The 24790-nt window shown below is 36.7% G+C and overlaps 3 protein-coding genes and 1 long non-coding RNA gene across 6 annotated transcripts; 3 read left to right on the forward strand and 1 right to left on the reverse strand.

The window, feature by feature from the left end:
• The first annotated feature begins 3715 nt into the window (after window positions 1-3715).
• Window positions 3716-6044, forward strand: LOC122982026 (CMRF35-like molecule 3). The gene is made up of 4 exons (XM_044350977.1): window positions 3716-3850; window positions 3959-4324; window positions 5270-5333; window positions 5509-6044. The coding sequence occupies exons 1-4, from the start codon at window positions 3814-3816 to the stop codon at window positions 5648-5650; spliced, it is 609 nt and encodes a 202-aa protein (XP_044206912.1). The 5' UTR covers window positions 3716-3813; the 3' UTR covers window positions 5651-6044.
• A 1833-nt stretch (window positions 6045-7877) lies between these two features.
• On the forward strand, window positions 7878-13043 carry LOC122982027 (cell division control protein 42 homolog). 3 transcript variants are annotated; one of them, XM_044350980.1, is made up of 6 exons: window positions 7878-7993; window positions 8576-8720; window positions 8843-8915; window positions 9023-9132; window positions 10364-10561; window positions 11439-13043. In XM_044350980.1, exons 2-6 carry the CDS (start codon window positions 8616-8618, stop codon window positions 11526-11528), a joined length of 576 nt encoding a protein of 191 aa, XP_044206915.1. In that variant the 5' UTR covers window positions 7878-7993; window positions 8576-8615; the 3' UTR covers window positions 11529-13043. The 3 variants fall into 3 exon arrangements, with proteins under 3 accessions (XP_044206915.1, XP_044206913.1, XP_044206914.1); XM_044350978.1 differs by lacking the exon at window positions 11439-13043 and adding an exon at window positions 10730-11341 and having other exon boundaries at window positions 7879-7993; XM_044350979.1 differs by lacking the exon at window positions 11439-13043 and adding an exon at window positions 10730-11341 and having other exon boundaries at window positions 7889-7993; window positions 8579-8720.
• LOC122982025 (F-box only protein 6-like) lies at window positions 12924-17866 on the reverse strand. The gene is made up of 6 exons (XM_044350975.1): window positions 17344-17866; window positions 15789-16038; window positions 15196-15310; window positions 15001-15096; window positions 14346-14481; window positions 12924-14246 (listed from the first exon to the last, which is right to left on the reverse strand). Exons 1-6 carry the CDS (start codon window positions 17437-17439, stop codon window positions 14100-14102), a joined length of 840 nt encoding a protein of 279 aa, XP_044206910.1. The 5' UTR covers window positions 17440-17866; the 3' UTR covers window positions 12924-14099.
• Window positions 17867-17921: 55 nt separating this feature from the next.
• Window positions 17922-23954, forward strand: LOC122982028. The gene is made up of 4 exons (XR_006403375.1): window positions 17922-18213; window positions 19994-20144; window positions 21301-21341; window positions 21796-23954. It is a non-coding gene; the product is annotated as an uncharacterized LOC122982028 (long non-coding RNA).
• Window positions 23955-24790: the final 836 nt, after the last annotated feature.

A 24790-nucleotide genomic window follows, 5' to 3' on the forward strand; every position in this document is an offset into this window, starting at 1 on the left:
TTCAAATTCTGGAAATACCAAGTACCAGGAGACCATTCAACACACAGCTGCTCTGACTTACCCATCACAAACAGTACTTTGCCCATGACTACCTTGTACAGAGAAGTCATCTAAGTGGTGCACTCACTTTTATACCCACCCAATTCGCTCAAACTTGAACAAAAACAGGAAATCTGCCAAAAAGGTGTTTATTTGCAAAAGATTATTTGATAAGAGATTATCAAATTTTCCCACTTAAGTAGTTATATGTGATTACTTATCACACTTTCAGGCATATTCTCCACAGGCGCACTTTCTCCTTGTGTGAAGGACTTGTTTCTCTGAAGCGGATCCAATTCCAAGTTCTGCTGCAACTACACCAACAGCTTGTTAAGAAAAATGCACAAACCCCCCCAAAGAACATTCAAGAATTTGTCATAAATGTTTGTTCGAAATGTAGATACATTATATGTTACCAATTATGCCTGAGCTGCCAAAATTGTAATAAAATTTGTATCAAAGACCTGTTATATGAAAGAGGAAAATATCTACAGAGACACAACAAAACAAGAGGAAAGACAGATGTTTGTGATTTGACTGAAGTGCACGGATCTCTGATATCTTATCAAATATGCCATCCATGTCATGCAGTAAATACGTTTTCTGTCTCTGTTGAACGGTGACACAAAATATTAAAAGTCGAATCACATAAACAACGTGCAAAATTGCCTTTGAAAAAGTATTTAGACTGCTGATATGTGATGATAAATATGTTTGACAACTCTAATCATGCAGAAAAGATGATAGTGATATGTCATGGAGAGGGATTTGCATTAGTCTATGATTAACATCAAAAACATTCGCAGGGTAAATGGAGAACGTATCTAATCATTTAGTTTCCATATTATAATGCAGCCTTCTTTATCTTTAACAGTTAATGTAATATTTAAAGAGAGATATGCTGGTGTCAGCGGAAAATACCTTGGCTGAGCTTACGCACTGGAAGCAGAAGTAATGTCATTTGCTGTTGCTGTTACAAAACAACTCTGTCTGCTTTCAAAAGAATAAAAAAAGAGATGTCAAGCAAATGTCAAGGAGAATAAATTTATCCACAGATTTACTTCGTTAAAAATGAAACACAATCCAATTTAAGTTTTAGCCAAGGTCACTTCATCATCTCAGAACAGTTCATTTAGTAGCCTACTTGAGAATTATTTCCTTGAGCTACAAATCAAAGACTAATCTGTCACGTATCATACATGTACTTTAATTAAACATCTGCTCAGTTAAAAATAATAAAAGTCTGAATATTCACAAACCAAAAAGGACTTTTTTATTAAGCCGTAGCTATTCTGCGTCGTGTCTAACTGCAAGACAGAGAGTTGAAATTTCACATCATTGCAGATAAAACGACCTTATTCAGGTTCAGGTTTTTTAAATGACTTACAAAGAAGAGCATTGTTCCCTATGGGTGGCGTAACCTCTTACTCGATTACGTACTCACTACTGCATGTGTCAACAACATAGTTCTGCTTTTTTACTCCTTGGGTTAACCTTTACTCTCTGAGGGTCAGACCACATTAGTGTCATTCAAGTTTTCTTCCTGAACTCAGAGAATCTATTAATCTTCACTATCACTATAAACAAGTAAAAGTGGATAAATATACTGTAAAGTGGACCAATTTTAATAAAAACAGTTGTGTTTTTAGATTAGAGATTCAGAGTTATCCTGTGTGACAAAGACAACACAAACTGTTCCCATGATTTCAGGACTGCTCTCTGACACAATCAACTCAGATTGTTCAATCGTCTTGTGGTATTTGTTGTTTACAGCATTTTCCTTCCCACAGTTGCTATATCTACATGCGTACGTCTATATTACATCAACATTAATTGTGAGATTTTACTGCTTGTTTTTAAAGTTTTGCATGATCAGGCTCCTGCCTATGACCTATTTACTGCCTATCCTCTTTAAAATCTCTTCTTAAAATTAATTTTTGGCTTATTGTATTTTCTTTACAATGTGAGAAATTGTTTTTTATTATTTTATCTTTTCTTTTTAGGATGTTTTTCTACTTTTTGTTCTTTTGTTGTTGTTGTCTTTTTTTTACTGTAAATCACTTACTAACTATGTTTTGAAAGGTTAAGCTTTATTAATAATGTTATTATTACAGTTGTTATTATTATGATTATTATTATGTATATCTATATGGCTAGTTTTGGGCAATACCAATTCAATTTGGACTGAAACAAATTAAAATCTTTTCAGTATAATAAAGCAATTCATTAGTTGTCACTGAGAAATAATTCATCAATAAAAATCAAGATGACATAAAAAACTGAAACATGAACTGTGACATATTTCAACCTATATAAAGTCCACTCAAGTCTACAAGACTGAACTGAACCTCGGAAAAGAAAAGAGCTAAGTCAGCCGCTATGAATGTGATATGAACATGAAATATTGAAGCCCATGAAAAGAAATCTGAAAGCATCATCTTTTATGATAAAGTAAAATATCATTATTAAGCCATTAAAAATGTACTGTGACACAAAATGGCAAAGAATCAAATTAGTATTAATAATTTATTGTATCTATAAAAAATGGGAAGATACATTTGATTGCACTATACCATGGAATGAAGTCTTTGGGTTGATATATAAAAGAACAGTGGACACATTTATGAGATCCTTTCAATTAAAAATAATTAATAGGTTTTTGGCTACAAGAAAAAATGGTAAAGATTTGGAGCATTACTAAGACGGATGGATGCCGTTTTTTGTTTTGTGGAATCTGAATCAACAGATCACTTTGTTTCAGTGTCATGTTGTTTCTGCCTTTTTGGAAGGAGGTTCAAAGGACGTGTTTGAAAATCAACCTGAGCTTCCAGCCAAACTTTTTCTTGGTTGTACTGGGTGATGTTATAATAACAAATAGTTATATTATTAATTTTATTATTTTGTCAGGGAAAATGTTTATGAAGCTGAAGGGATGGACAGCAAAAAGAAATAATAATACTACAAATTATCTTAAGCATTGGGAAAAGTTCATTGTAGCTGAGAATTGGTAAGAAATTTGTTTTTGTTTTGAATACATTTGTCTTTTATATTCCCACATAATGTAATTATTTTGTATATGACAGTGAGGATGTAGAATTTCCTTTTTTTTGTTTTTTGTTGTCAAGTTTGGTTGTAAATGTGTAGCTTTTATGGCTGAGTTGATGTTTATGTCTGATATCGCGTGGTTCGTTCTTTTGTATGTGTGTGGTTGTATTTTGTTGTATTTTTCTGTCTTAAAAAAATCTAATAAGAGAACCAGAGTGTGATAAATGCAATGCAATGTGAAGCAATGGGGTGAGTGAAAATATTGCATGTCTCACAGTAAATGATACTATAACACTGGTGTAGGTGAAATTCCCACGAGGCTGCAGTGCACTGTAGTTGATCAGATGGGAAGAAAACAGCTGAACTAGTTTAGATAGATAGATAGATAGATAGATAGATAGATAGATAGATAGATAGATAGATAGATAGATAGATAGATAGATAGATAGATAGATAGATAGATAGATAGATAGATAGATAATAATTAATAATTAATTACGTCCTCTGGCAGGCTGGTCTTTAGTGCCACCTGCTGTTTAAGCAAATAAACTGGCTTTACAGTTCCCACTCAGGGGAAATATAATAACGGACCTGCGCAAATTTACTTTTCCCAACACCCTGATTCTCATGAACTAATTGCACAACCTGACCACATGGTAGGAAGCCTTAAGAAGGGGAAGCCTTAAATATCACAAACTTCTGCTTCACATTGTTCTTTCCACTCTCGTCATGAAGACCTCAAGGATATTTGTTGGCTTCTTAAATGGTAACAACAGCTTTTTAAACTGCTGTACTTCTTTAATAGTAGAGAAGCATGGAAACAATACTTGATGTAATTAACTAAAGTCATATGAAATGTCTTTGCATTGTGCAGCTCCTGTTCTCTTTGTTTTCTGGCTAACAATGCATACAGTGGACTCAGATCAGCTGTCGGCTCCAGGGGAGGTGAGAGCAGTAAACGGAGGATCTGTGACAGTCTCTTGTCAGTACGACCATCAGTTCAGAGACAACACAAAGTACTGGTGCAAGGGATTTGTATATGAGCTGTGTGTAATAATAGTAAAAACACCCAGGAACCGAATTAATGACAGATTCTCCATTGCTGATGATAAGGAGGCAGGGATCTTCAATGTAACTATGACTTCACTCAGACAAAGTGATCAGGATGTGTACTGGTGTGTCATCGCCAGACTTGGAAGGAATGTCTACAGTCGTGTCGAGCTCGTCATCTCCAAAGCAGGTATACTTCAACTGGGTCAGCTCTGACACTAAAGCAAATATAATAAAAATGCTACTGCTGCTTTTTGATAGTCTTGCTTTGATGTATTAATTTATTACTAAACAAAAAATACATATAACTGACTTTAATTTTGAGTACAGTTAGGCCTAACTTCACTAAAACCATGTTGTTTGTTGATGCTATGTTCTTAAAGACCCTGAAAATGTATTTCCTCAATCTTTCCACTTTTTAAGAGTTTTGGTTGTTTTTCACTGGTTTTAAGTGGGCAGGGCTCAGTTGGAAAAATGATGATGGCACGTATTTCTTTGGACCAATCACAATTTAGCATCAGGTTGTTTGCTTATGTTGCCGGGCCATTTCCCATCAAATCTGATCAAACACATGGACACAGTGCAGGTGAAGCAGATTAAGTTAAGTTGTAGCTAAATAAGAAAAAAAAAGTTTTTTCCACTCTGAATTTCATCTTTGAGGGTTGATTATTTGATTGTTTATTTAGTCATCATAAATATTTAATGATTAAAGAAATACTTAAGGTTTGTACCCAGTTTTAAAGACATTTGATGTCTGTCCTCAATTAATTGTCTTGTTTTGTTTTTAATACTGTGTGATATTTTTGCATCAACAGCTGATATTTTACACCAGTATTTCTTTTTTTTTCTACTTTGATCCCCAAATAACTTCTAAACTTATCAATATTCACCAACATTGTTTCCTGGCCGGGTGTAAAACTATAAATCTGAACTGTAAATCTTACCAATATACTCCAATAAAAGTCCCAAACAAAATAAATTACTTAGGTTTTCTGTCCCCTCATGTAACTGTTTTACATTACTGTTACTAGGTATCTGCTATGGAGATATGTATGCTGATGTTTTGACCTCTTTTCATGTCACTATTGTAATTCAAAATGTCAGTTATTTTAATGCAAAGTTTTCTTTTACACAGTGATAACACCCATCAACATCACACCAACAAATTCATCAGTGACACTGGAACAAGCTGAAATAAGGTGAGAAATAAAGAATAAACAGGGATGGCACAGTGTTCATATTGTTGACATATTGATAAAACATTTACTGACTGTTAATATGATTTAATAATTAATATGAACAAGTATATGCTTCTTACACCAAAAGTAATTAGTGTCCCAGTTTAAATGTGTTTGCTGTTGTCTGTTTGTGTAGGTGGTGGGCGATTCTACGTTGGATCATCTTTATTTTAATGTTATGTTGTTTGGTATCAATGCATATCACTGTGTGGAGGATAAAGGCTGCACAAAAAACACAGCTGCACCAACAACTTCACTCTCAGAACATTTACGAGTGAAAGTCTGGCAATGTCACAGTTTTAAATCGGGTGACTTATGAACACAAACTGTACGTATCAAAGAATTCTGTCAGTGTGTGAATTGAAATGAACTATCAAGTGAAAAATGTGCTTTCCGCTTTTTTTTCCTTAATATTTAAATGATTAAACCTCATTAATTTCAGTGCCAGGGCCTCAGATAAATTTGGGCGCAACTTTTTTAATATCCAATCAACTTAAATTTAGCACCTCTGGAGGACTGGAGCTCTTGTCTTTCATTTAATTTATTTGCCGATTTTATATGAATGGTCATAGAAGTTGGTATTCTTTTTGCATTTTACCACCACTTACAAAATCTGTCAGTGTTGTACTTCAAATATGTGAAAACCATGCAGAATAAAAATCTCTTCATGCATTAACGAAGGACCAACTCCTTGTGAAGTGCTTCTTTTAAAAGACAATACATGGACATATAAACAGATGACTTCCAGCTGTAATCAAAGGTAAATTATATTCAAATTTCCCAGAAAATGTGACATAAGAGGCAATGATGGGTTTTTGATTCTCGTCAAGTAGATTACATTAGCCTGTTGATTGTACCTACAAGAAATAGATAATGGCGTCTGCCGGTCGTTGCTTTCACAGATTTCAAAACACCCTCATAGAACAGCATATTAATAGTTTAATAGGCACACCTGTACAGTGTAATAACCCTTCATTAATCTTATTTTTGTGACACATATAATGGTCTTCTTCCTTCTATCCTTCTTGTCGTAGTAGGAAAAGCACAAGTTACTCATAACATTAACAATGGCTCTGTTCCAAGTGTCCCAGTAAACTGTGACAGTATAACAGGGAGTATAACATGCACAATACCAGGACCCTGAATCCGAGGCAGCTACATGGACTTCAACAATGCTTTTCAAACTGTGACATATCAAAATGTCTTCTACAAAAAAGGCGTATAGCAAAGTGGTTCTAGTCTCAAATCATATCTTAGAAATCATAAGTCATCATACTAGTTTCAACAAAAAGGGGATATTTTTAGCAATATAATGTTTATCATAGAAATCCTGTTGTATATTCTTCAAATATTCCCTCAAGACCTACTCAATTAAATTCAAGGAACCCCAAATCGCTCAATCACTTAATTTCTCATATCTATCTCCATCCAATTTAAATCTATTGATCCTCTTAATAAGAGAGAGAGTGGCCTGCTACCTGTACATGTACTGTGGAGGAGGCAGAGCTGAGATTCAGGTGAGGATGCAAGAGTTTGGGAGGTGACGTAATCACTTCTGCTGCATGGACCTCCTGCGTCAAGACACCAGACAGTTAGCTTTCAAAATAAAAGCACAGGAGATAAATTAAAGGATAGGTTCACAATTTTTCAAGTGTGTCTTAAAACAACAGTTTGGTGTCCATATAAACAGTGAAAGAGGTTTTCCTTTCTGTAATCATCCTTCCTGTTCATACTGGCTGTTAAAAAAAAATCCTCTTCAAATGTGCTTTCAAAGTAAGTGATGGCGGCCAAAATCCACAGTGTGTCCACACAGTCATTTTGTTCAAAAATTCATTTAAAAGTTTACGTGAAGCTTATATGAGGCTTCAACAGCCTGAGTTAGTTAGTTAGTCATATCAAGTGAATATCTGCCACATTTACAGTCTTTTTTAGTATGAAATTCCCTCTTTATGTTTCCTTGGACATTATTTCCCTGTTGAGCTGCAGTGTAAGTATAGTAACAAAAACTAAAGGAAGGAGGAAGGAGGAGGAACTAAAGCTGCACTAAAAAGACTGTGACAATGAAAGTTATCTACTTGATTTAACTAATTTTGACAGCTGAAGCTTCATATTAGCTTCAGATTAAATGTATTTTTGAACAGAAGGAGGCTTGTGGATTTTGTCCTCAATCACTTACCTTGTAAGTGCATTATGAAGGCATCTTTTAATAGTCAGTATGAACAGGAAGAATGATTATGAAAATTAATCAAGGAAAATCTGTTTCAATGTTCATTTGAACTCCTGACTGTTGTTTTAAGACAGAGTTGAACAATTGTGAACCTGTCCTTTAAGTCTCTCTAAATAAATTAGCCTATATAAAAGTACATGCAGTATAAAAAACAGCTATGGATTTAATTTGAGCATCTTTATATCCACTTTGGTTCCTCTCTTGCAGAATTTCCTCTCATGAATAATTTGGACTTTGCAAAGCATGCAGGATATTTTATGTTGAAGGTGATATCCGGTTGTGATGCGTGTTGTTCGACAGCAATTCAGCTCCACACTGACCGTAGCAAGTTGCTGCTCGCTGGTGCCAACGCCCGGCGAAACAGACGAGCTAGCAGAGATACGGAGGTACACTGGTACGTAATACAAACATTTTCTGACACCTCTGTCTGCAGCTGATTTAGAAATACAACGTTGGATATTAGTTTCATGCTTTGCCTTTGTCAGCTGGAACTCAGACACAGCAACTAATGCCAACGTTAGCTAGTTTACAAGCTAACGGTGGCAAAGCTAGCTAACTAACCAGCTAGCATTGTCAAATGATTGCTAGCGCTGCATTAGCTCAGCTTGCTAACCGATACAACAAACCGATTTCATTTTCAGAAACGTCACACGTTTGTTAAAGTATTTAGTGTCAAATTCTATTATGGACCTATGTTTCAAATATTAAAGTTGGAAAAATAATTACAAGTTACTTAGTGTTAGCAAATGAGTAATGTTGGTCAACGTTATCATTAGCAAACGTTAGCTCTAACAGTTTTGGTGGTGGGGTGTGACACTGAACAGTCTGACTTTTCCCATTAGTTTGTCTTGTTTAATAAAGATTGTCTGTAACTGTTCATAAAGGTGGATTTTTAAATAACCTTCAGTTATCTTAGGGTTATTGTTTACACGTTTTATACATAGTAAATGTTCTAACGAGTTATCACATCTCCCAGCAGCTAACGTTGTTGCCAGCAGTATCAGAAAAGCACAGAGATGCAGACTATCAAATGTGTGGTGGTGGGGGATGGAGCAGTGGGAAAAACCTGCCTATTGATTTCATACACCACCAACAAATTCCCCTCTGAATATGTACCAACAGTAAGTAAGTTTGGTGTACTTTCACAGTTTGATGCATGTTGACACAGACCCAACATTTTGATAAAGAAAGTAAGAAATACTCCTGAACAAACTATGACATTCCTGTCATTCTTTTCTTACAGGTGTTTGACAACTATGCAGTAACTGTAATGATCGGGGGTGAACCATACACCCTTGGCTTATTTGATACAGCAGGTAAGATTATGTTTTCATCTTTCATTTGAATTTGTCTCTTAACTGAATGAACTACAGTTATTAGTTTGTCATACAGTCAATTAATTTGCAGTTTGTTCTCTTTATAGGTCAGGAGGATTACGACAGGTTACGACCACTAAGCTACCCACAGACGGATGTCTTCTTAGTCTGTTTCTCAGTTGTTTCACCTTCCTCATTTGAGAATGTTAAAGAAAAGGTGAGTGCATTGTGTTTATCTTATAGCAGTGGAGTTGCTCATATGCACATCTAACGTCCTCCTCTGTATTATTAAGTCATTGGAGATTTGTAAAGTAGTATACTAAGGAAGGTCAGTCAGGTCACACATATGAAAATCATACTGCCACAGTGGTAGCAACGCTAACACACAAACTAACACATACTCAACAATGTTTTCGATATAATCGATCAATTAATAAGTGATTCCCTTGCAAAACAGTCCAATAAAAGGGGTACGAGATATGAAATGAAACCTAAAAATTAGCTATTGTAAGAACAAAATATATGAAACGAAACCTAATGCTGTTAACCCAACACACATCAGCATATAACAAGGCAGTGGCCACAAAACTCAGGTAGAAAATATGACTCCAGTTTTTCCTTTGTAGACTCTTAACTGCCACTTTTATGGGGAATGGCAATGGATCTTTTGATCTTAGATCATCTGATGTCTCAGATGACAAAGTGTGAAGTAGGGGGTATTTTGAAAAGCCAGATTATAAAGTTGTTGAAAACAATTTGACTACTGTCTTGTGATAGTTTCAGGTTTGGTAAACAGAACATGAATTTTAGGTTTAGGAATATGATTCAGTCTTGCGGATGTGCAGAATTTCCCGAGGCATTTCAAAAATATTTGGCTAACTTGTGGATCCTGTTTTGTTAATGAGGAAGTTCAGTTCATGATGGTTACAATCTAGTTTTTATTTTTTGTGTGTGTGACCAAGTTACATGGAATGAGCAACAAATAAATGAATACACAAATTAAACAAAATAATAGCTAATAAATAATATACATGAGCATACATATATATACAAGTGTAGCCATACTGTATACGCATATACAGTATATGTACTCATTTACAACCTATAACCAATATAAAAAGTGTTGTTCCTTTCCTGAACAAGTATGGCACCATGACAGAGATTATATGAAAGTAAAACATCCTTCTTCCTTTACCAAGAATCAAGAACAAAAGGTTTCTTTTAGTTACACCAGGACCCCAGAATCTTCAGGCATACTTTCTTTTTACCCATTAAATCCCCTTCTTCCGAGCTACAATAGTTTTTTTGGGAATAATTATATTCCATCATCAGACCTAACTTCATAGCAATTTCATGCATAACATTCTACATGTAGCACAAAATTTAATTGAGTGTATCTTCCCTTTGATGATAAGTGTTTTGTCTTTGTGGGGCTTTCTTTTCTCCAGTGGGTTCCTGAAATAACTCACCACTGTCCCAAGACCCCGTTCCTGTTGGTAGGCACTCAGATTGATCTGCGTGACGATCCCTCCACAGTGGAGAAGTTAGCCAAGAACAAACAGAAGCCAATCACCCCCGAGACAGCAGAAAAGCTGGCTCGTGACCTTAAGGCAGTCAAATATGTCGAGTGCTCCGCCCTAACACAGGTAAGATCTCCTATTTAATAACACGTAAAGCTGGTGTGGCAAGCATGTGTTTAAATGTCGGTTTCCTAACGAGGGTGGAAATGCTTTTGCTAACAACATTTGGCTTCAGACTTCATCTAACTCTGTGTTGTATGCCTGTCTTTCTCCCTTGTTTTCCTCTGTCTGTAGCGGGGACTGAAGAACGTATTTGATGAGGCTATCCTAGCCGCTTTAGAGCCCCCTGAAACTCAGAGAAAGAGAAAATGCTGTTTGTTCTGATGTCTTCTTGCATCTTGCTTTGCCTCTCGATCGTCTGCTGCTTACTCATTGTAAAGAAATGTCTGTCACTAAATTAACTACAACGCTCTTTTAAACTTAAAAAAAAACAAAAAAACAACTTTGTGCCCATTAACTTTTTTTCCTTCTGTTCATGTGTGCTTTCTTTTCAACTTGATCTAATCACAAGTACCCATGATGCCTAATATGACAAGAGTGCCAATCTTCAGTTCTCCTTTCTGTTGTCAGCACCATGTGTGCAAGTCTGTGTAGCTGGACATAACAGTTTTCTTTTGTTTTCTTAATTCAAGACTCTGTTATTATCTCAGTATTGAGCTTCTCAGTATCATTTGTACCCTACGAAGCATTTATGCTACATTCTGTCTTAGACAGTGAGAACGTTTTTTTTCTACTGCAGCATCAAAATTTTCCATGGGCTTTTGTCTATACTGAGACAACTTGATCACGAGGAGAGTCTTGTATAATGTTATTTGAATAAAGGAAAATTTTGACTGCCCTGCTCCATTTCTACTCAGCCTTCTTTCACAATTAGTTCCCTGAAGATGATAATTTGTATTTGGAACGTAGCTCTGTTTTGAATATTAATATTTTGTTTCCACAGAAAGGATTAAAGAATGTGTTTGATGAGGCAATACTGGCTGCCCTGGAGCCCCCTGAACCTAAGAAAAGGCGTAAATGTGTACTGCTCTAAGTTCCGTCGCAGCCTTCTCCACACCACTTACCAAATCTAGGTTAACAGTACTGAAGAGGTTTGTTGCACAAGCACATTCCAGCATGAGTTGAAATACCGTGAAATATTTTGCCTCCTGACTGACTTAACCTAAATACATATTCAATGTTGAGCATGATTTTTAAGATTGAGTAACATTTTGATGCTGTTTGTGATGATTTGATGCTGTTGAAATGGCCTTACATGGTGTGAACACTGAACACTTAAAATATATATATCAATAAATTGTAGAGGACACTTCTAAATAACCTTTCAGTTCAACCACATTATGTTTTAGCGTTCACTTAGCAGAAAGGCTGTTCCAAAAGGACTATGAAATGGGATTTTTACTACTGTTTTATTGACTGCCTGTAAAGCACAAACAAGCTGATAATGATGACTTAGCAAGATGCTCAAATTCTGTCTTTGTATGTCCTACATCTGTTTCTTACTTTTCTAGTAATTCTCTTCATGTTTAGCATTTACACTATACTGTATGTTCTTAACACGCAGGGCTGCATTTCATTGCCACTGCCTCATTCTTCTGGTGGGGTATACAGCGATATAAATCCTGCTAAAGTCTTAAAACTCAAATATTTTGTTTTCCAAACATTTTTTTAAGAACACATTACTCAAAGGGTTAATAGGAGTCATTTTATTTCTCCACATAATTTCATGTTCAATGTCAACATCGCCTACGGGCAGATCTAAGAAGTATTTGACAGTTAGACATTTCTAGGCTATGCTCCATCTCACTTCTAGTTTGCCAAAAACAACCTGGCAAATTGACGCCTGTCAAAGTCCAGATCCGCAGAGGCTGACAAAGAAGTGGGAAATGTACGGAGCTAGATGTTTAAATACAATGTGAACACGCCATTGGAAGTCTTGTATCACAAATAGTCACTGTCAGTTTAAGCCACTACACGCATACAGTTTCCCAGTCCTTTACTTTTTGTGACAGACATGAGTTAACATGAAGGTGATGTGTATCTTTTACTGCTTATCAACACAAGTTGCAGAAGTTTAACTTTGTAGGTGCATTTTAGCAAAACCAGGGTAAAGAACTATTTTGATGACTGAAAATACTTGCAGCATTGTTACGTCAGCAACACATTGTGACAGTTCTTACAAAATGCTATACATAGTTTGAGATCCTGTGAAGTTTTTTGAATGACTGAAGTAGTAGTATTTGCTTTTGTCTTTTACTATATCCATGCCTAGATGTGGGCTTGAATTAGATTTGTAAATACAGTGAGAATAACTCATAACTTATTGACTGAATAAAAATGTGTGCATTACTGATACAAAGACTTTAAAAAGAAGCTGAGGTGACACTGAAATCAAATTAACCAGAAAATGTTGATTTGCAATAGAGAATGAGTTTCTTGGAGTCTTTGATCTTTATTCAATTTGACATCAAAGTTGTACTGTATCTTCCGTGTGATAAAACGTCACAATAAACCAGTATTATGAATAAAACTAACTTCAAATACTATACATGATGTTGTCTGACTTGATGGTGAAAAAGAAGGTTTATGAAAATACACATTTTTGACAGATGACAGGGATGAGAAATACAAAGAGTTGTGATACATTCTCCAACCAAAATGTTTCCCACTTCAGATTTCAGCATTATAACATATACATTACAGAGCAGTGCAAAGCATATTTCTATTACAGCTGTTACAGTAGTGTTCACAAACAGAGTGTGGATATTTATTCTTTTTGTCCAAAGCTGAGCAGCACTCATCTTGGCCCAAACATATGGATGTTGTCAGAAATAATGAGATCACAGCACACAATGATGCCTCCACATAACTCACTCCACTTTACAGGCGAACACCTGAGAATAATATCAGACAGTCCACTGACGACCCTGTTCTTCAAAACTACTCTTGATACTGTATAGGGAATCTTTTCCATTTATATAACCAGGTGACATACAAAAACACTAAACTGAAAAATGATTTATTCCAGGCTCAAGTGTACGTTTTCATTAAAAATATGGAATGTTGAATACAGAGGGTGATTTATATCAAGTGTTCTCAGGGATCATAATGGCTCTTTGGTACTAAAACAACATTAACTTCACTGCCCGTGAACTTCCTTTTAAAAATGAACAGCCAGATGCAATGAGAGGTAATAATAGTGTTTACATTTAAAGAAAGTTACATTTCTGTTAACTCTTTTAAATGGTCTCTTTTAGTGTGTTGACTTTAAAGCAAGATTTGCACAATTTCTGTCAAGATTTTCAATTACACTTGCATTGGAACAAATCTGTAACAACTCTTCTGTCTTCTGTTGTACAATGCTACAATTCAAGGTGTGCTGTGTTGCTACACAGAAAATCTACATGTCACAATTTTTTCAAATTTCCTTCCATAAAGAAACGTATGCACATAGAGTATTTCGTTTTTTAAGTTAAATAAAGAATCCTTTAACATGAAAAATGACTGCGTATTACAAGGTCAGTATAACATACAGTGCAATATCTGAAAAAAGGTGCAATTTTAGGCAAAGGCAGGAAACATGCTTTAGATTAATCCCACAGAGCTATGTCTCGATTGCTGGACATATCTCAACACAGCTGTCCGTAACACGAATACCATACCATCCTGCCCAGAACTTTGTGTCCTTGCCTCCGTGGATGAAACGGATGTATCTCACTCCTGGTCCGTAGTTCTGAAATACATGGGTCATCTGAAAAATAAATATCAGTCAATCTAGAGTTGTCTTTGGGATTTGTTCCTCTGCTAAAAACATCATTTTATCAGTTAGGGCCCCGTGCTCTGTTCATACCTGATTCCATTTCTGATCGTTCCACTGCTCAAAGTAAACCGTCTCTGGAGCAAATGTTTGGACAACCTTCTTTCTTTGATTCAGCAGCTCTACGCAGATCTGATATTCAGAGCCACAATCCCATCGTGGTGCATACCTAATGTAACACAGACACACAAGCATGTGAACGTACAGTAGATGCTTATTTACTTTGAGTGATTTGGAAACAGTTTTGAAATTTAGGACTCCAAAGTCTTCAAAGAGATTACAGCATTATTCCATTTGTTGACGTATAATGACATTGTTAATACCATGTTTTTTAGCTCTGCACAATAATTGGCTGTTAAATCTAGATTGTGTCAATTTACCTTTAATTAAGAAATTTACGTAATGAGCTGTGACAATATGTGTATTGTCCTCAAAAGTGTAGTAGATGCACACATCCAATAAACTTCAAACAGGTGCTGGACCAAAGAAACAATGCAACAAAGAAAGATGAAGGTCCGCACACTGTAGCTCCTTTTAATGAGACATCCACCAGTGACGTTTCGAGCTACATGCTCTTCAGACTGTAGCAGCATGTAGCTTGAAACGTCACTGGTGGATGTCTCATTAAACTGCATCTAGGGGAGCTACAGTGTGTGGACCTTCTTCTTTTTATATGTATTGTTCTCACCAATCAGATACTTTGATGTCCGGCTGGAAGTGATCCATAAACGACGGGTTGTACCCTTCCACCGCCAGATCAACCAGCTGGGACTTCATACACATGCTAAAGATAACAGAATAAGTTTTAGTGATTACATAATTTGAATGTAGTACATAATATGATTGCCATATGATTTCTGCGCCACCTATGGTGTAAACTCACCCATAAGAGGTCACAAAGTTTTTCTGGGCCACTTCATTTGGATGTGGCACCATAACTTTCTCTACTTTCCATCCATCACCACCGTTCTCCACAATTTGCCAATGATTCATCTCATCTATAAAAACAAAAAGGATAGTTGTAAGAGAAATTATTTTGGAGAGCAGGAAAACAATGTTGAGTAGAGTTAAAGGTGCATTGTGTAGAGTTTAGTGGTATCTAGTGGAATGGACTTGGCAGAAGTGGAATAAAATATTCATAAATATGTTTTAATTAGTGTATAATCACCTGAAAATAAGAATCATTGTGTTTTTGTTACCTCAGAATGAGCTCTTTATGTCTACATAGGAGTGGGTCCTCCTCCACGGAGCCCACCATGTTGCACCGCCATGTTTCTACAGTAGCCCAGAACGGGCAAACCAGACAATGGCTCTAGAGAGGGCCTTTTGTGTTATTTGCTGGTTTTGCGACCACCGTAGGTTCTCCTACATGCTTGGAAAGGGAGGGAGGGGTATTCAGTTGGTTGCAATCTGCAACGTCACCTCTAGATGCCACTAAATCCTACACACTGGTCCTTTAATTTTGCAGCTTCTTACGTTCTCCTCTTGGATTCTCGAGAAGATTCCTTCTCTTCTTGCACAAGAAATAAAACAACCTCCAGTCTTTAGGTATTTTGGCAGGATCACGGAGGCGATATCCTTCTCTTCTACATCGGTCTCTCCAAAGAGATTCACTGTCAGCCACTTCTTTCCATTGACGGCACACTAACCGACAAAGATGAACCACCTGTTCAGGAGGAAGATTCAGGAAGATCTCCTCCAGGATCTCCAGAGGAACAGGGAAGAACTGACGAGAACAGACAGGGCACAGATAAGGTGGAGCTTTGGATAATGAGTTTAGTTTTAAAACGCTATGGACCAACACCCCTCCCACACTGCCTATATCATCATGTATGTCAACATTTTGTCTCAGTATTAAACAAACAAGAAAAAAACTAAATGTTATTCGGTATGTGGAGACAAGGAAACTATGTTACCGTCTTTGATACTAAATGAAATTGAACTCGCACATAAAAATTTAACAAGCATATGCGCCTGACTCTTCAAAGAAAGAACAAAGTTAGACCTAAAGGTGAATCATTTTAGAGGTTATGCATTGACAATATTTGCTGGAAGAAGGCTTCGCTTCTACCATACAAATATTGCATCTCCAACAAAGTCAAGGACACCCACTTTACACTCTCACACAAGATTTATCCCTCTAATTAGTTTTTAGCTGAATTTACAGATGTTGAAAGCTCTTGTGCCTTTTGTGGAAAATGTGAAGAACCCCCATCCATTTGTTCTTTACCTGCGAGAAAACCTTGAAATGTTGGGAAAGTTCATACTTATTCACCAAAGTCAACCCCACACTCTTCTTTAGCCTCAGGACATTGTCTGTTATTTTGTTGCTGTTACACACAGCTTAAAACACTTGGTTAAGTAGAAAATGTCTTTGTTCTAATAGCATTTTTTTTACCCAATGTTAAATTTCTTAAAAATAAGAAATCCATAAGACTGCTGGAATTAAATAGGACTGATGTTTCTCCATGAATGACTGATGTTATATTATGATATATTTTGTCATGTGCCTTTTTATCTTTTTTTTTTTGTTGTTGTTCTGTTTCACTTTTTTTTATCCCTTTTATATTGTCTGTTTGTATGCTTGTCTTGATATTTATATTTGTCTCATTTAGTTTCATTTTGAGTCTGTGACTCTTGATTCATGCAATGTTGAACCTTTTGTGTGTTTACAACTGTTCTGTTCCTATGTTGCAAAAAAAGTTTACAAATGCAGGTTTTATTTATTTTTTTTAATGACAAAGCTCTTAAATACTGATAATTTTAGCCAATTGTTTTTAACGCATTTGTAAACTTTCTCTTTCTAATGGTTTCTGTTCTGTTTTTCCCCCCTTAAAAATGAAAGTGAGTTCCCTCGTGCTGAACCACCTGCACCTCTTTCCAAAAATGAAAGAGACCAAAACAAAGTGTGGTAATCGTTCAACCACTATCAACTGTTTAATCCACGGTAGTTTAATAATTCTTGTAGGTGCAATTCAGTTGAAGTTCATTAAGCACTGACTTCGTGTTGAGGGTCGTGTAAAGCACTTACTTCTGCTTTTGAAAGCGAACATGACGAAGCAGCAGACTGACTGCGACTTGAGGGTGAATCAGAGCTGTGACTTGAACCCATAGGTTTCCTCTTCATGCCTGGGACAGACCCAGACTACTAACGACTTTACAGGCAATACAGCTTAATATGCTCAATCGCTACAATCGCTTCTCGACCGTCTGACGAAGACAGGTTTGTGTGTGACTGCTTATGCAGCAGCGATATCACATATATGGCTACAGTTATTTATAAACGATAAAGCTACACGACGCGGAAGTAACTGTTCGAGGAAAGACTAGAAATAAGCAGCTCCGGTACAAACGTTACCAATCAATCTAAATTTAGCAAATGACCTTCAGTTCATCTACTTTCAGAAGTAACGACAGTCACTTTCGGTCAGACCTGTTTCTACGTCGCCTGTAAGTCATACTTCTTTCTAAAAGGTGTTCCTTGTTTCTGACAGTTCACCAAAAGAAGCGTTCGTTATTAACACCGGGGCGCACGTCCGCCTGGACGAGCGCGACGAGCGCGACGAGCGCGGAGGGCGGGAGGGGGGAGGGGGGGGGGGGTAACAGCTAATACAACGCAGCAAAGATACCCGAAAGCGAAGGATCTTGTTCCCCGTTATATTGTACCCTATTATTATTGTAGCCAATAATCGATCCTGCAGCAGCTGCAGGACGCCAGTATCGCTGCTGACTCCGCCCACCCTGATGAGTTTCTGTATACGCCGTATAGAATTAAAAGCGAACCCTTTCCGGTGTGGGCGGGCCAGCTGAAAATATTATTTAACGACGATTTAAACAATTCCTTGGTGTCTCGTGTCTGCGGATAGCCGAGGATGATGAAGTTTTATGAAGCAGCCTCAAGGTATGAACAACTTTCAGAATGAAAATCTTGGAGTCTTTGATTTTTACACAATTTATCATGTTTTTTTTTACTATATTTTGTTTGTGATTAATCAATAATCTGGTATTGTGATAAAATCCTAACCCTAATTTCTAATACAGTATGTTGGTGACTGACTTAATTAGCACATGTATTGGTAAGATATTATTTTACAGATCCTTTAATTTTATACCATTTTCTTGGAAATTTTCTGAGTAATTTGCAGGTACTTAAAGGACTAGTGTGTGAGTTTTAGTGGCATCTAGTGGTGAGGTTGCAGATTGCAACCAATTGAATTCCACTCACCCTCCCCTTCCAAGCATATAGGAGAACCTACAGTGGACACGAAAAACGCAAACAGCCCTCTTTAGCATCAGAGTTTGTTTGTCCGTTCTGGGCTACTGTAGAAACATGCAGTGCAACATGGCAGCCTCCATGGAAGGGGACCTGCTCCCTCTGTAGATAAAAAGGGCTCATTCTAAGGTATCGAAAACACAACGATTCTTATTTTCATAGGATTATACAAAAATTAAAACACACTTATGAATATTATATCCCATTTCTGCCACTAAATCTTACACACTGGTCTTTTAATGGTTAACTTTAAGGACATTTTACAAGAAGGGTGGTGCAATTTGGTACAAATTATGAGAAAACAATGAAAAAAAAAATGTGTTACGTTGGTTCAGTTGTTGGTACTGAATCATTATATTTGAGTTCATACATAGTTGTTAGTTTGTGGAATTCTTCAATTTAACTCTTAACAATTCTTCAACAGGACAGAAAATATTTAGTTTTAAGTGTGTAGTTTTGTGTGTCAAACTACAAAAAGATATATTTTTTTTTAAAATAGAAGTCATTCTACAAAAAAAAAAATAGTTGAACATTACACATATCCTTCATCACACCTTACACATTACAGTGTGTTGCAAAGCGGCAGTACAAAGAAGATTTCCATAAGACCGATATGCCAAACAGTAATGCTGCACAGCTTTCATGAAGAAGTTCAACTTGTGGATAATGTTGTCCCAAACCATTTAGCATTCATCCTGGACCAAAACAGGCTCTTTCTCTGACGTTGACAACGTCAACAAATCAATAATACTGAGGAGATGGATTTTATTCCCAATGAGGTCTGGTTATCATTACTGCAATGCATTGTTCCCTCAAATTACAACAGCACAACACTGATGCAATCATTGGACTTCAAATGCATTATCATTAATCTACCTTTCAATGAATACGACTGAGAAGCAAGCAAACATCAGATAGTCCATTCAAAGAGCCTGTTCTGCAAAGCTGCCTTTGTGAGGCATATTGTCCTTAGGATGTCCATGACTGGTTGTCATGCAACAACACTAAAGGGTAAATAACAAAATTAACAAAATTATTTTGGCTCAATGGAAATTTTCATGATGTCATGACCTGGCTAAAGTGGCCACAACAAAAGGGAGACACACCATGATAAAGCTTCAACAAAATATATCTATTTAAGCAAATTAAAGAGATAATTGAATATTTACAATGTGAGGCGTGTTGTCAGTGGGATCAGTGGTGTATGTGATGCATGGGTGGTGAGTGTATGTGTGTGTTGAAAGGTGCATGAAACCAATGCAGTCTAGTATAATGTTATTTGAATAAAGGAAAATTTTGTCTGCCTTGCTCCATTTCTACTCAGCCTTCTTTCGCAATTAGTTCCCTGAAGATGATAATTTGTATTTGGAAGGTAGCTGTTTTGAATATTAATATTTTGTTTCCACAGAAAGGATTAAAGAATGTGTTTGATGAGGCAATACTGGCTGCCCTGGAGCCCCCTGAACCTAAGAAAAAAGGCCGTAAATGTGTACTACTCTAAGTTCCGTCGCAGCCTTCTCCACACCACTTACCAAATCTAGGTTAACAGTACTGAAGAGGTTTGTTGCACAAGCACATTCTATGGAATCAAATAATGGTCATAAATATTTTGAGCATGTGAAATGGTTTGTGAATGTGTAATAATGTTTTTGCAGCTGTAGAAATATTTGTGCATGTGTGAAAAAGTTTTGTGCACACAGACATAATTTGCATATGTGTAAAACATTGTTGTAGTTGTAGAAATATTTTGTGTATGTGTTGGATTTTTGTCAACAGCAAGGTTTCACAAAGTCTGAGAGACAGACACACAAATTTCCCACCTTTGTGTGCGACAGTGAAGTAACAACTACAAACTGCAACTTATGAGTACAAATTTTTTATGTGTGAACTCCGATTGATCAAACGCAGAGTCACCCTGTCCAATCAGACGGCCGATGGTTCTGTTATGTTCAGTCCTCTCAAACGAGTAGCTCACTTCCGGCCTGAAAAGTGAAGCCAATATGGAAGTGCCTTAAACCTGCATTCTTTCTAATGGCCAGCAGGGGGCGACTCCACTGGCTGCAAAAAGAAGTCCAACTGTATAGAAGTCTATGGGAAAATGACTCTACTTCTCACTTAATTTATTACCTCAGTAAATACTTTCCTAATGAGTTTATGGCCTCAATTGCTAGTTTCAAGTCTTATTCAATTCAGCATGATGTTCATTTTGTAAATTATGGTCCCATTTAGAGTGAAATAGATGATAAAGCAACGTATGCTTTAGGGCGTGGCTACATTGTGATTGATAAGTCACTACCACGGCAACAACATTGATTACGTAACGTAACCATGGCGTAACCCCAGATTTACAGAGCATAGGCTAGGCATAGCTGCTGCTATTTCGCAGTGTGTTTTCAGTTCATGAAAGTTAATCGTAACATTTTCGCCGCCTAAAAGAGTTTTGTTCAGCGTTTGGCTGTGATAAAAGACCCTCTAAGGGGTCGGATGTTCAGTTTTGTTCCAGTAAGTATATTTTGTTTTAAAGGTTTTAGGTCTGTTTTGTGCCAGCAGAAATTAGCATTAGCATTAGCATTATCACCGTTAACCATAGATTGGAAATGCACCTTGCTAACGAAGCTAGCAGCTAGTGCTATGGTCAGCTCCATACTCTCATCCAAATACAGTCACTTCTGGTCACTACGTCCACCTTTTTTACAGTCTATGATCCCCCTACAGGTCTTGAAAGATGGTGCAGTGCAGGCTCTCCCGCAATCCAGGTGGGTTTAATTGTACTTGAGGATACTATAGATGTTAATGGTAAACATTTAATGTGATGTGTATTTAGCTTATAGTTAGTTTGCTGTTATTGTAAAGCAACGCAGTTGTCCAAATGCATATTTCCAAGTTCAGGAAGGCTGCTTTATGTACCCAGAATAGAACAGTAATGTAGCTTTCTGTTAGCAAATGTCTGCTAGTGTTACTGAAGTAGCAGCATCAACGCTGGCAGGAACTTTTCAGGCTGAAGGCAAACCAACTATGATGAACTGTACGTGATAACACATAGTTAGACACTCCTTAGTATTTACAATTTTGTGTTAGCGTTGATAGCGTTAGCTATTAGCTTAGGTAAGGTTGATCATAACCGTAAGTCAGTAAATTTACAGTAAGTTGATTATATTTTCTGTGCAGTGATTGCTTTGCATTTTAATCTTATTCTGTTTGTTGGCACAGGTACAGCTGATGGTGAATTCATCCCTGTGGGTGCTTCTACGAGTCTACAAACAAATTTTACACATGTTCGAATTATATCTGTGTGCACAAAACTTTTTCACACATGCACAAAATATTTCTACAGCTGCAAAACTTTATTACACATTCACAAACCATTTCACAAGCTCAAAATATTTATGACCATTATTTGATTCCATATAATGTGCGTTTGAATTAGATTTGTAAATACAGTGAGAATAACTCATAACTTATTGACTGAATAAAAAGGTGTGCACTACTGATACAAAGACTTTAAAAAGAAACTGAGGTGACACTGAAATCAAATTAACCAGAAAACGTTGATTTGCAATAGAGAATGAGTTTCTTGGAGTCTTTGATCTTTATTCAACTTGACATCAAAGTTGTACTGTATCTTCCGTGTGATAAAACATCACAATAAACCAGTATTATGAATAAAACTAACTTCAAATACTATACATGATGTTGTCTGACTTGATGGTTAAAAATAAGGTTTATGAAAATATACATTTTTGACAGATGACAGAGATGAGAAATACAAAAAGAATTGTAAAACATTCTTCAGCCAAAATGTTTCCCACTTCAGATTTCAGCATCGTAACATACACAGAGCAGTGCAAAGAATATTTCTATTACACCTGTTACAATAATATTCAAAAACAGAGTGCCTTACAATCTGAGCGGTCACACTGTGGATGTTTATTCTTTTTGTCCAAAGCTGAGCAGCACTCATCCTGGCCCAAACATATGGATGTTGTCAGAAATAATGAGATCACAGCACTCAGTGATGCCTCCACATAACTTACTCACTCCACTTGTGAACACCTGAGAACAGCATCACACTGTCCTACTCTGATCCTGTACAGGGCATCTTTTCCTAACAATTTACATAACCAGGTGACATACAAAAACACTAAACTGAAAATGATTTACTCCAGGCTCAAGTGTAAATTTTCATTAAAAATATGGAATGTTGAATACAGAGGGTGATTTATATCAAGTGTTCTCAGGGATCATAATGGCTCTTTGGTACAAAACATTAACTTCACTGCCTGTGAACTTCGTTTTAAAAATGAACAGCCAGATGCAGTGAGAGGTAATATTAATATTTACATTTAAAAAATAAATTACATTTTAAATGGTCTCTTAAAGTGTGTTGACTTTAAACCAAGATTTGCATTATTTAGAAGTTCTGCACAATTTCTGCCCTCAACATTTTCAGATACACTTGTGTTGGAACAATCTGTTAGGACTCTTCTGTCTTCTGCTGCACAATACTACAACACAAAGTGTGCCGCTAACCAGAAAATCTGTTAGGTCTTCTTAAGGTGCAGCTGTGGGAAATTTTTCAAATTACCTTCCATAAAGAAACTGATGCACATACAGTATTCACAGTTTTTTAGTTAAATAAACAATCTGAAATGGTTTCTGCCTTACATAACCGATACTCCCTACCAGTGTGGATAAGGCACTGAGAATGTGGCTGTCCTACAACCTCTGAGCCAGGTGTCGAACGGGCTTCCCTCAGTCTAAACACAAGACTGCCTTAGCCTGCTTAGGGAATCCAAATGTCCACCCTGGCTTCTGTAATCACTAGCTGCTGCTGAATCACTTATTTCAGACCTGTTATGTCAGGAATGCCTGACGGCTGGATAGAAACGGAAATGTATGCATGAGATAAGTGGTGGGAGACTGGTTGTACTCCGGGATGGCCCTTTAATGGGCTATCTCTGGAGGAGGCCCACTCTGTCAGCTGAGGGCACTTGCCTGGTTTTATAGGGCAGCCTCGGAGCCCTGACCGTAACATCTAATTTAAATCAAATAAAATTAATTAAATGCCAATTGAACAAGTTATAAACATCTCATTCAGATATGCTTAACCTTAACTTGCATTCTGATAGTATGCAACAACTTCAAGTATACCAGAACCTTTTTAATAAACAAATTTAATTTTTACTATCGGCCCATCCCAGGAGAGGCGTCTGCTTACCTTAAAGCACTAGTCAGAAGATCTCAGAGATGAGCAAAAACCAGGAACTTTGGTTGGAGTGTATAAAAAAACAAACCAGTTTTATTTAGGTTTTACAATAATATGAGTAATAAAAAAAGTGAAAAGTTAAATGCAGAGGTTATAAAAGGTTCTAAAAAGTAAAAAAAACGGTGGCCACAAGAACTGTTTGGTTTTATATCATTTTGTCTGCCACTTCTTACAGCTTAAACCATATATGGTCCACAGACTAGAACAACAACACACTATTATATATATAATATATATAATAGTGTAATGTATCTTTGTTTATGTTGTACATCATAATTCATAGAACTCTGACATGTAAGCTATTTTTACATGTTCCATGACTTAACGGCTAGAAGTTAAGATTATAGAGGTGTCAGCCAGGTGCAAGAACCGCAGCTTGCCTTGAAGGCCACAGGCTTCCTACCATTTTAACCATCTCAAAGATGTCAGTTTGAGCCTTGCACAATAGCTCAGTCACAGTTCAATACAGATCATGCAAACAATGAGTGCAAACATTGTTTCATGTGTTAGTTAACTGCCAATTTTAAATATACTTATTTGAGAATTATTTTAGAGGTAGATTTGGGTAGAGTTGGTCTTGGCCACTTATTAACGGAATCTTTAACACCCTCTCTTGGCTGAAGCACACTCAAAGCCCTGCAGGAGGATGTTTGTGGTCAGTGGTGGTGCTGGTCAGGGCAAAAGACTATACACATAAAAACAGAGGTTTCTGAAACCACACATGGCCAACCTCATCCATCCTGCCACCCGGCCTTTGAGACTGGTGGCCCCTTCACAGTTACCATTGTCAGATAATTATAGTCAACCTTCAGATTGAGACACCACCTATACTACCAAGAGTTACATAATCAATCATCCAATTTTGGCCACAGCTGGGTTTGTGCAACTGGCATCGCTCTGCTTGCAAAATATCACACAATAAAAAAATTAAAAGATAAA

This window comes from Thunnus albacares, chromosome 5 (genome assembly GCF_914725855.1).
Source record: "Thunnus albacares chromosome 5, fThuAlb1.1, whole genome shotgun sequence".
Classification (NCBI taxonomy): domain Eukaryota; kingdom Metazoa; phylum Chordata; class Actinopteri; order Scombriformes; family Scombridae; genus Thunnus; species Thunnus albacares.

Coding starts and splice junctions, on each gene's coding strand:
- LOC122982026 (XM_044350977.1), top strand. CDS start 3,814: ATGAAGACCTCAAGGATATTTGTTGGCTTCTTAAATG. Junction 3,851..3,958: donor ATTTGTTGGCTTCTTAAATG/GTAACAACAGCT, acceptor TGCATTGTGCAG/CTCCTGTTCTCTTTGTTTTC. Junction 5,334..5,508: donor CTGGAACAAGCTGAAATAAG/GTGAGAAATAAA, acceptor CTGTTTGTGTAG/GTGGTGGGCGATTCTACGTT.
- LOC122982027 (XM_044350980.1), top strand. CDS start 8,616: ATGCAGACTATCAAATGTGTGGTGGTGGGGGATGGAGCAGTGGGAAAA. Junction 8,916..9,022: donor TGGCTTATTTGATACAGCAG/GTAAGATTATGT, acceptor TTCTCTTTATAG/GTCAGGAGGATTACGACAGG. Junction 10,562..11,438: donor AGTGCTCCGCCCTAACACAG/GTAAGATCTCCT, acceptor TTGTTTCCACAG/AAAGGATTAAAGAATGTGTT.
- LOC122982025 (XM_044350975.1), bottom strand. CDS start 17,439: ATGAAGAGGAAACCTATGGGTTCAAGTCACAGCTCTGATTCACCCTCA. Junction 16,039..17,343: donor GTTCGCTTTCAAAAGCAGAA/GTAAGTGCTTTA, acceptor TGTTCTCGTCAG/TTCTTCCCTGTTCCTCTGGA. Junction 15,311..15,788: donor CGAGAATCCAAGAGGAGAAC/GTAAGAAGCTGC, acceptor TTGTTTTTATAG/ATGAGATGAATCATTGGCAA.